General features: G+C 43.5%; 1 protein-coding gene across 2 annotated transcripts; it reads left to right on the forward strand.

The window, feature by feature from the left end:
- The first annotated feature begins 2,949 nt into the window (after positions 1-2,949).
- Positions 2,950-5,643, forward strand: LOC144169461 (uncharacterized). Of its 2 annotated transcripts, none has more exons than XM_077698640.1 (4): positions 2,950-3,067; positions 3,758-3,814; positions 4,476-4,630; positions 5,181-5,643. In XM_077698640.1, the coding sequence occupies exons 1-4, from the start codon at positions 3,001-3,003 to the stop codon at positions 5,496-5,498; spliced, it is 597 nt and encodes a 198-aa protein (XP_077554766.1). In that variant the 5' UTR covers positions 2,950-3,000; the 3' UTR covers positions 5,499-5,643. The 2 variants fall into 2 exon arrangements, with proteins under 2 accessions (XP_077554766.1, XP_077554767.1); XM_077698641.1 differs by having other exon boundaries at positions 3,011-3,067; positions 3,726-3,814; positions 5,181-5,630.
- The last annotated feature ends 5,433 nt before the right edge of the window (positions 5,644-11,076 follow it).

Genomic DNA, 11,076 nt, shown 5'->3' on the forward strand with positions numbered 1-11,076 from the left:
CTACCCACGCGGTTAGTTTGAAGCGTGGGATGGCGACGGCGGTACAGCGCGGTGGTGTAGCAGAGAAACCCCGGGCGAACGCGTTTCTGCGCCAGGCGGAGCGCCGTGCATGTCGCCGGAGAAGCGCGAGCTCCACGGGACAGGTTCCCCAACCTCCGTCACAGGCCGCTCAGAACTTGTTTCGGCGACTCTCCGCCAGGTGCAAACGTCATCTGCACGGAGCTACTTTGAACGACGGTACCTAGTGTACTCTGTGCTTACGAAGCTGAGGATTTCGCCAAGGTGACTTTATGTACTTAGACTGCTTATTTGGATTAAATTTGGACAAATAATAATTTGAGTGCCGTTGGCCTTTAAGATGACTGAAAACTAATATTGATTGATTAGTGATTAGTGATTGTAAATGATCAGTAATGTATGATTAACGTTTATTAAGATGAATTCAGGTAGATCAAGCAAGATTAAGTTAACTTAAATGGATTAAGGGACAATAATGTGGATTTAGATAAATTGAATGGGATTCAGATGTATTAGGAAAGATTAGAAAAGGTAAAAATGTGTGGTTGCAGCGTCGACGGTTCGGCGGGTATATAAAATGTACTCTTCCCAATTAGACACAAGGCTTTTTTTTTCAAAGCACGTAAAAATGACATCAGTGCCCTCGATTATTTTGTACGAGCCTCAGATAAGGTCGCCGAATCCTTCGTCTGAGCTGATATGGATGCACGGGCAACTTGACAGCAACCAAATTGGCGGACTTTATCGGAGCTAGGCAACCGACACCGCCTTAAGACAAGTTGTACTTATGGGGGGCATCGGTCATGGGAGTAGTTGTGAGCAGCACATCTGGGACGATTTCTGGTTACATTATTGTTTGTGCTGTTATCTTGAAATTTTTTCTGCATCGCCTCATGGTTCAATACACTAGTGTGGCTGCTGAGTTTTTCGCAGCGTACGGTCTTCATCGCGGTGAACTATCTCCTAAGCCGCGACGCCAAAAATAAACAGTAATAAACACCTGCTACGCACCGTCATAATACCCTTGACAAAAAGGGACATAAAGAAACCGACGTTACAAAACCTTGCAGAGATGACCGAAATCGTATCAAAACTCCGAGGAGGCCTAAGCGCTTCTATAAGTTGTGTATTCCAAAATATTTATTTATTTATTTATTTATTTATTTATTTATTTATTTATTTATTTATTTATTTATTTATTTATTTATTTATTTATTTATTTATTTATTTATTTATTTATTTATTTATTTATTTATTTATTTATTTATTTATTTATTTATTTATTTATTTATTTATTTATTTATTTATTTATTTATTTATTTATTTATTGAACATCGCTGAGTGTCCAAGCGCGAATGCTGCAGGGAGTTGTTCTGCGCCAAGCAGAACACTTCGGCCTGCTGACGACTGTTGCGCCGTTGGTTGAGCAACGGCGCAACACGAATCACCCGGTGAGCAAAAGCCGCCCGGCAGCCATGCGCGCTCTCTTTTCTTTTAGCTTTTGCTTGCTGAGGCATGCGCCATTGAAGGCGGCCCAGCCATTGCGAAGACGTGGCATAATACTCATAATTGTCTTTTCTGTTTTGTTCTGAAGCAGCAAGCGCGATGGAACACGTGATGGTACGATTGAACGTGTTTTCTTAATGGCTCATGGAATGCTTTTGCTCTAAAATCCTTCGCGTAAGCACGCATTGAAACAACCGTCTACTGCCGTTGCTGTTTCCTTTCCGCTGCGGAGGCTCGAGATGCCTGTACGCCTGTATGCTTGTACGCTCGAGAGGCCTGAACGCAGCGAGAGGTGAGTCTGTGGTCATTCGAAACTGAACGTTGCCGTTTTAGTGGTTATGGTCCTCCCATGACATGTAAATGATGCGTGTGTGTGTTGAGGCTGTGTGGCGTAATTAGAGATGGTTCAGTGTTTCACAGCCCAGTATGAAATCTCGTAAGTACTTTCCCAATCCTGTTATAGTGGTCAGCACGAGTGCCTTTCAAAGTACGTTAGGTTGAATAGCTAGGTGATTCCCGCATTCGCTGGACTTTGGAGCGTATTTGTCCTATTTGTCCCCCCCCCCCCTTTTCCCCATCGTGACCGGTGGTCCTCCTTTCCCAACAAGAAGCTTTATAACTTAGTGTGCGGGAGAACCCGACCTTAAAAGATTGCGAACCAGCGATTTCGCGGAAAGCTCAAAAAGCCCAGGATTGACATACCGAGTAATCGTGTTTCATGAAAAGGTTTATCGCAATGAAAGGGCGGAAGCAGCACACAACTATGGGCGCGCAGATGCCAACGTTCAGTTAATGCAACTTTTATGGTTGCAAAAATTTCTTTCCGTACGGGGCATTAATTATTACTCTTTACTGTTTTGGCGGATGCAAATGATTGTTAACTTTGGAGGAAACAGAGAATCAGTCAGTGCCAAACCCGAACTGGAATTACTTTAAAGCTTTTTCTAGAGTAATATGCAGTTTTCTCTTCGGAACGCTTTGCTGAACTTCACACGTGTAATCGTGGTACGGTAACCTTTAACCGCTGATTAATTTTACGCACGAATCAAGTGCAATATCATGAGGTCGTTTCGCGTATTTTACAAAAGCTTTTCTCCGAACTACCAATATGAGTTAACTTTTATCAGCTGCATACAATGGGATGTGAATAGTTCCTCATCCGATTTGATTATGCCCTAATGTGTCTTATCTAGATTCCATTGCCGCTGTTGACAACAAAATACGTTTGATCGGGTGTTTAGAGTCCAACTGACCGCGATTCCAAGTGATTACGTCTCGTACGTGGGGCAGTCGGTGAACAATGTATACCTGGTTTGGCTGTGCTAATATTCCGTGCGGGACACGCCTTCGCCAGCGCGATGATCAAAGTATGTGTTATCTCCCTCAGCTTTCACCGAGCAGTCCACCCTGAACGTTATCTCGAGCGAATGTGGATAATGAAAAGCAAGGTGGGAATCCTACTGTATAAAAGTTGAGATGGAACCCGCTTCTAGGTGCCGGGTCCCTTGCGCACATCATCATCACAGGAGGGCGGAAAGGAGCGGTGAGTGATATATAGTTTCGCGATAAGAACGGTTTTTTTCACCTATGCTCTTGGGGTATGATTGATTGCCGTCGGTGCCTGCATTGATACTGGGGAACCAACGCATAGTTCTTGGCTAGCACATTCAGTTGGCGCTTTTTGTTTCTGCTTAGAACTGGCGTAAAAATAGAATTTCACTCGTTTAGTCAGATTGTCGTTAATTAGAAAATAGCTATGTAGCTGTCCACTGGGCTTTGCACAGTTTTCAGCTTAAATGCGTGAATACAACAAAAACTTCAAGTTTAATCTGATGTGTAAGCCTATTACGCTGTACCAAATTTTGCGCGCTGTACCACTAGCGTGCGATCCTGCTACTGTTATTGTATTTGCTGTTCTACTCACACTTGCTGTTGGGATGTTTAGATATATTATCCAAAAACCCCCGGCTATGGGAAATGGGCTTGGGTAGCATGGCCTATAAAAATATGCCATCTGTTCTTCACGGTATGTCTTTTTTTTGTACTTCTAGTTTTAAAAGCTTCCTACATTTGAATTGCATTCATCAATACATGTAATAAGATGGTCCTAAATAAAGTAAGCCTGAGAGCATGCATTTAGGTCGTGAACGGCCAGATCTTGCAGATGTGCAGCCCGAATGCACCCTTTGCTCCATTCACAGGGTTGTCAGTGCATCGTCGTATTTGATTACAGGCACCATGAAACACCTCATTCTGACTACGTGCGTCCTCGGCCTCGTTGGCGTCGCAGGTGAGTCAGGTAAATGCCTACATGTGTAGGCCTCAGCAAAAATGAATAATTCCGGGAATGTTGAGATCGCGTCAATGCCGTAGTAACATAAATGAGACTAATTTCGTAACACGGTAAGCGAACCGATTTTGGTATTTGAAAAACTTGTGTCGTGTCTAAATTGCCCCAGTTGACGTTGAAACAGCATGCCTGAAGCGCTCCTGGGATATTACTGCATTTCAAATTCTGTCTTTCATGATGATGCAGTTTTGTCACCACCACAAGACCAAACCACGACTTTACCACTAGCGCGCGATCCTGGTACTGTTATTGTATGTTCAGTCCTCTTCACACTTGCTGTTGGGATGTTTAGATATATTATTCAATTGTCAGTCTTTGTCAAGAGGCACTGCAATTAGTTTCATTTTAAATGCTAAAGAGTGCTAAGTTGCTCTAAAACATCTGTAAATACTTTGTGCGAGCGAAAACTAGGTATTCTTGATATTATAACATAAGTGGGTTTTAGGTATATTCTTAAGCACGTTTAAATTTTCAGAAGGCTGTGACTGCCCTATCGCCTTTGACACTTGAGAGCTAGTGGCGTTTTCTCCTGCGTCTTTTATTTTGTGCCCGTAGACGTGCAGCGGTTACAACGTAATAATAAATACAAATTCCCTTTTAGTTTCTGCTTATGTCCTTCCCGAAGAAGAGGCGAACATTGATGCGAAATTCGACGCCCAGTCGCAAATGATTGCCGAAGAAGCCCTTCTTGTGGGTGAGATTTTGCAAACGGTGTCGAAGGAACTGAAACAAGACCACCTGCTGTTGTACAATGAGGTGAGAAGGAAACGGAGGTTTATTATAGGATGTGTACTTGCTTATGGAATCACGTGCATTGGTCAATATTTCCAAGTATCTGAAAAGTATGCCCACACGTACAACAACAACAAAAAAAGCATAAAGCGGCCCACTCCCGTACTTTTAACATTTACATTCATTTTCCCACTTTTTATCCGAGTGCGCGATTGCTGAGTAAAAAATAAAGTTTTAAACTTCGAGCAAGGGCCACGCATTCTAAACATCCTATCAAACAAGTAGCCGTTCTGGAGAAGTGTGGAATTTTTTAGATAGAATGGTAGTGAAAGTCTGCTCAACATCTTACAATCTCGTTTCGACGTTTGCAGTCCAACCTCGGCCTTCGGCACTTGTTATTGGGACCAACCATGGCTTATACTAATCGAGCACTTAACATACAAGGAGCCCGATTGGCGGAAATATGCACCGCGTTTGAAGTAAACACAGTGATAAAATGAACGACAAAGTCACGTTGTTAAAACAATGCTGGCTCATTTACACAATGTGTGCGCAATCGTCTTATATTTTTCAGAGCGAAGAGTATATCCTCGGCCTAATTTGGGACAAGACCAAAGCGATTTTGAATCACGCCGGTGGACAACTAAAAGTGGGTGGTAAAAGCATCGCGAAAGAAGCCAAAAAGCAAATTAAAGAGGCAGTGAAGAAAGCCCAACGCAAGGCAAGCGACCAAGCCACGATATTACTGTCCAAGATCCTGAGCAATACTTTCCAAGGCTACGACCTGAACGAGTACGAGACTCGAGTTGACTTCGTCAAAGCTTTGTGCTCGCGCATTGATTCTGTGGCGCTCCGTCTAACGGAACTAGGAAACACGTTCCGTGTTCAGTGACACCATTCCTCGATGGCCTTCGTTGGTTGAAGAAATGCCACTTATGAGGGAGAGAAAAAAAATTGCACGCGGCTCTCCAGGCATGCACTACGTGCCTGCACCAAAACCCCGCTGCTTACAGGCAATTTCAGTACCGATAGCATAACAAGGGAAATAGAGGACAATACGTGTATCGAAAACATACAGAAACCTGTATACGCCCGTATCTGCCATCATCTCTTAACGTAACTTTATTAAACGGGCTCATGAATTGAAACCCTTCCCGTTCCACCGAGGTATAACTTTAGGTCCTGCTTCCAGGAGAGAACTGAAGCATATTAGTCGTGTCTGTGGCGATCCCGCTACTCTAGATGTAATCATCCGGTACGCCGTTGAAAATGATCCCTATAAATTGGTGTAGCAGTCTGACCTACTCTACCGGACTGACCATATCTATCCACGCTGAATGTGTACAGTGTCAACTGTACATTTTTTGGTACCACTGACTGACTGAACTGTGCTTTTTGGGAACCGGACCCGAAGACTGGAACTGTGTACATTGTGTGACGTGTGACCTTTTGTTTTCGTCTCCCTCTCCCTCCATCCCACCTCCCCGCAGGGCCTCATGGCCTCTCGTGTTCAATAAAGTGCTTCACTCACTCAGCAACCTTCAGGCCTGCGTTGGGTTTGCACAAATGTATGTAGAATCGTTAAACTGAGCTGATGACAGCTTCCTGTGGGAGCCAATTAAAATTTGTTTTATTGAGAGTTCCAAGGAGCGCTCGTGGATACCTTCAGATTGTTCCTGTTTTTTACGCTTACCCTTGGTTGTTACGTGTCGCGAACTTGTATTGGACTGACAAATCGCCTTCTAGCTATTTGTCCAGCAAGTCTCTGTGAACTTCCTTTCATCACAGTGATAATGAAGCTTTTGATTGATTGATTGATTGATCGATCGATTGATCGATCGATTGATTGAATGATTGATTTATTGATTGATTGATTGGTTGTTTGGTTGGTTCGTTGATTGGTGAGGCAATGGGAATTCCCATAGCATGCTTCACCTGGGATTGTGTAATTGTGTAATTTCAGTAGCTGAGGTGTTCAGACTCACTATTTACCCGAAGCTGTTTCTTAGTTATGTATTACTCGCCAGTGTTGAAACGAGCGAAACGCACCAGTTATTCTAATGACGAAGCTTTGTTTTTATCTTCAGGTGAAATACCGCGCGGAAGTTGGCTTTTATGCGATGTTCAGATTACCGACGCAAACGCCATATCGTGATCAATAGACGTCAAAAATGGCATGTCACGCAGTTCGGTTGGCTGAGACGTAAAATGACGTCTTTCTTTAAAGTTATTAGACAGTTGCGGCAACAGTCTGAAACCGGCCTTACTCACAGATAATAAAATTAGGCGGAAATATCGTGGCTTTATGGAGAATCATAGTCATCGCCTTTTTTTTCCAAATCGTTCAATGGAGTCACAAACTCAAACTCATTCCTAGGGAAGCAGAAAGCTTTCTGGCCAGAGCTCATAACGAGATCCCGAAATTAAACGCAAGGTCTTTTTTCTCTGGAACCACGTTGTTCGAATTTAAAAACAGAAGCAGCGAAAATCCGCAGGAATGGAGCGTGAAAAAAAATGTGCTGAAAAAATCAGTCCCCGATATGGGAGAAAAGGGGAAGTCACTCTTATATACGGGGCGGCTTGCAACTCTACGGAAAAGGGAAATGTGCTCTCTGCTACCGGCAAACCGACCATGTTTCGTTGTCTAAAACAGGAAACCGTAGTGTAAGTTGCAGCAAAGTAAAATTACAAAGCTTAATGCGAAACTCTGGGGTGTCGGGCCAGCCGACACTAAATGGAAGTGAACAAAGCTACCGATGAAAAATGAAAGAAATGAACAAACAAACCGATAAGCTGAACACACCAGAACAGCTTCAAGCAGGCAGAGATAAGAAAACAGAGACGAAATGCAACCAGAGGAAATATAAAGAGGCTGGTTTGTGGTTATCAAGAATGGAAATTCAGAGTGCAAAAATACTGACAGCCTGAAAATTTCGAAGAGCCACCTGCGACAGTTGTTGTGGAAAGCAAAGCGTAAACTGGCAGAACTGAGTAAGTGCCACTCGCCTTAGTTAACAAGACCTTGGAATATTTTCTCAAGAAATTACAAAAGGTGCACAGCCTCTGGTAATATGAAAAAACTATTTTCCGCGCATAAAGGGACACTCTTTTTTGCTTCCTCCGATGCGCCGTTTCCTCGCAAGGTCTCGCTAGATGCGGAAGTAATCTAAAAACCCAGCAAATCGCTTTTCTCTTACTTCAAACTCCCCTCCAAGCGGATTTCTTGCGCATTCGCATGAGGTTGGACCGAAATAGTTTTGTGCGTACGTGGCACCGCCGGAGTTTCCTTTTGCTTAAGCCATTTAAAGCATCGCTTTAAAAAATTTCTTCTACAAGACCCGCAAGGAAATTGGCAGTGTTGTAGGGATCACTACGATACTCAGGGTTGAAAAAGACATTGCTTCGTACCCGAAGCAGGCAGTCCTAGCCTTCACCGCTCCTCGCGAACGGCCGTGCTTAGGATTTCTGATGGAGATTGGTGACATATGGAGTTGTTTTTACACACGAGAGAATCACGACGGTCTTTCATTAGAAGGCCTTGTTTTGGTTGCCTTGGCTGGACGTCTTAAACTGCTAGAATGGACGAAGCACTCAGTGGGGGAATTATGGCCATCCCCGTCGCTAATCCTCACTTGCCCAGGGCCTTGAAACATCTCGTTATAATAATGAGTTTTATTAATTGAGTCGCCTTTTTTTTTCGAATTAGTTAGGCAGGTGCGGCCTTGAATCCCGAAAAGTAGCCGTAATATCGCGGCTCAGAAAGGCCATCTTTAAGAGCTGTTTGCAAATTACATAATAAGTCCGCATGGCTGAGAATGGGCTGTCATGCTAGAAGACATCTATTGGATGAAATTAACAGGTTTATCTGCTGCTGTGCAGAATTGTTTTTCTTATTGGGGACGAGGGGGGGGGGTATGGTGAACTCGGATCAGCTTGGCTGCCAGCTTATTTTGGATTTGCCTTCCGTGTGTGCCCGCTATAGAACTTCACTAGCACCACGCCATCATACGCAATACCTGAGTTGCAGCTTCGAATGACATCGATTTCATTGTAGCTTCCATTTTGGGCTTTTTTGCGTGTCCAGGTACTATTATTAGGACTGCGGAAGAATGTATTCATTATCTCCAGGTTGTTACCCTCCGCAAATGCACCACTTCATCTCCTCGGCTATTCCCTTACCCTATTTCAAGTTTCCGCCACTGCCCGTTTACCTACATAACACTTTATATACCTTTGCGTTTAGTCTTCTATCACTATCGTGTACTTTGCCGAGGTTGGTGTCTGAGAGTTGGTAGGGTAGGCTTGTGCTATACTAGCCTATACGTGTTGGCAGCTCCGCCAAGAAGTTTGCGAGTCTTTCCTTAATGCTGTGAAATCCTTCCTCGTACCCTGTTGTCGCATTGTAGAACAGGAATTCTACCCCGAACTCTCTTTTTTTCTTGTGTCCTCGGTAAATATTTACAGCCTAAATCATCCTCGCTTATCAAAACTTAAAGACCTCACTTGTTCCTCTAACCCCGCCTAATCTAATGACAGCTCATTTCCCGCCAGAAAACTTCTCTAGTAGCCCAGCTAAGCTACACTTACTCTAAAAAGTCCTAGTGGTAAATATTGCCCAGTTCGCGTTCAAGTGGCAGTCTCTTCAAACCCAGATATTCTGAGTACCCTCTGCGGAATCGGGGACCCAGCCGCCCCGTGGACAAGGCAGTGAGTTCGGTTGTCAGTACAATTGGGAGAACCTAGAAAGAACCATTAGGAAGCAAGTTTAAACTAGTTGTAGGTGATCGATGGCTTCGTTTATCCACCAATAAAACTAGGCGAAACACTGAGAAATGAAGCGTGCAGAACCGCAAGCTCCAACTGATGTTTCTTCGAACAGGTGAGAATTTAAAATGCAGTCAGGCTGCTGCCCTAAGTGAAAAAGTCAAAACAGCTCTAAATACGTACACAAGAGAAGATACACACGTAGAATGTGGAGGCCTATAACCAGGTACTCGAGGGTGTTAAATACGTTAAGTCCCTCTCCAATCGATAATCAATCTTTTTTTCTGATATCGACACCGATAAGGCTCTTACGCATCGGTACCACAGGCAAGTTGTTTCCACCACTTCGGGGATTCCTCTGGATGTTTCACCGGACTGTCGAGCAATTAAAGTGCATTCACGTGGTAGTCACGTTCACATAAAGTCGTGCACGTAATCTCTCGAAAGAGTGACAGGACGTGTGTGGAGCAGGCCGGTCCTTGCTGGAACGACCGACTGCGTGAACTTGGTTTGAACGAGCATGAGGTCTACGAAGGCACTTCGGCGGTCATTGCTGCGACTGCAGCTACGAGCCTTGCTTTGAGTACTTCACTGTCACCACTCGTCATGCCAATAAAACTACTAGGAGGCCATCGAAGTGGTGGAGGCAGCACGTCTGCGGAGCCGATCCGCGAGAACATTGTCTGCAGCGCCATCTTAAAAAGATATTTATTCGTAAGATAGCTGGACTCTAACCTTAAGTATGGCAATCCAGGTATAAAAGAGAAGAAATCCTAGGGCATACGGGCACAATCAAACCCCACTCCTATTCCTTTTTGTGACACAGTTACTTATTGCGCTATTATTTGCACATCACATATTATTGCCTCTTGGGGCAACGCCTGTACAACTCATTAGCAGTCAATAAACATGTTGTTGGGCTTGTTGATTTTGCATCTTTCAACGTGAAACTGCCCACACGGACGGGATAGAGAAAAAGAAACGTGGTAATTCATTTTTACATTACTTTCGCATATAAACAAAGACCTCCGTTCTGTATTTTTATCGAGTATCAATAAAATTATCTGAGTAGTAATAGGTTTTAAGTTATGGGAAATATTATCCGCAAGTCCGAACTAGTTACGGAAAACTCTCCATTTTGATCAAATACTGTGTAGAAATGCTTACCCAGGACTTTGCAAGGCTCAAAATATTACACCCCTTAAAACATACTCCAGCTTTGTTATCATGTCATGTTTATGAAATAATACCTTTCAGTTCGATTATCCTTGCTGAGTTCACAGATTCGCTTGTTTTATGTTGTTAAGATCCCTTCCTTTCAATTGGAATTAATAGTAATTAATCCCGAATTCATCTTTTCGTGTGTGTGTGTGCGAAAGTAATTTCCGTAATTCTTCAGCATTTCTTCTTACTCTGGGTACTGAGCTTACAATTTATTTATTGGATGTATTTACAGTTTTTTTCTGTATTTCTGTTTTTATGTTGTGTGGCTGGTTCGAGAATATTGGTAGGGGGAATAACCGCGATGATGGGGCCAACGGGTCTTAGGATATCGTGGTAAAGGGTGCAGCCATCTGAATAAAAGCCCTATTTCTGCTGATATGTCATCTCACATGTATTGATAACAGCGGAGAACAAAAGCCAATGAATAACCCATCCTTGTGGAATCTTCAACCTGACAGACGCTGATTTCGAGCACACGCTAT

This window comes from Haemaphysalis longicornis, unplaced genomic scaffold (genome assembly GCF_048455015.1).
Source record: "Haemaphysalis longicornis isolate Haplotype H1 unplaced genomic scaffold, Haemaphysalis longicornis Haplotype H1 scaffold_2, whole genome shotgun sequence".
NCBI classification, from domain to species: Eukaryota; Metazoa; Arthropoda; class Arachnida; order Ixodida; family Ixodidae; genus Haemaphysalis; species Haemaphysalis longicornis.

What these genes read in the sequence shown, in the direction of transcription:
- LOC144169461 (XM_077698640.1), top strand. Translation starts at nt 3,001, where the DNA reads ATGGAACCCGCTTCTAGGTGCCGGGTCCCTTGCGCACATCATCATCAC. An exon ending in CGGCCTCGTTGGCGTCGCAG is followed by an intron (nt 3,815 to 4,475) that starts GTGAGTCAGGTA and finishes ATTCCCTTTTAG; the next exon opens with TTTCTGCTTATGTCCTTCCC. An exon ending in ACCTGCTGTTGTACAATGAG is followed by an intron (nt 4,631 to 5,180) that starts GTGAGAAGGAAA and finishes TATATTTTTCAG; the next exon opens with AGCGAAGAGTATATCCTCGG.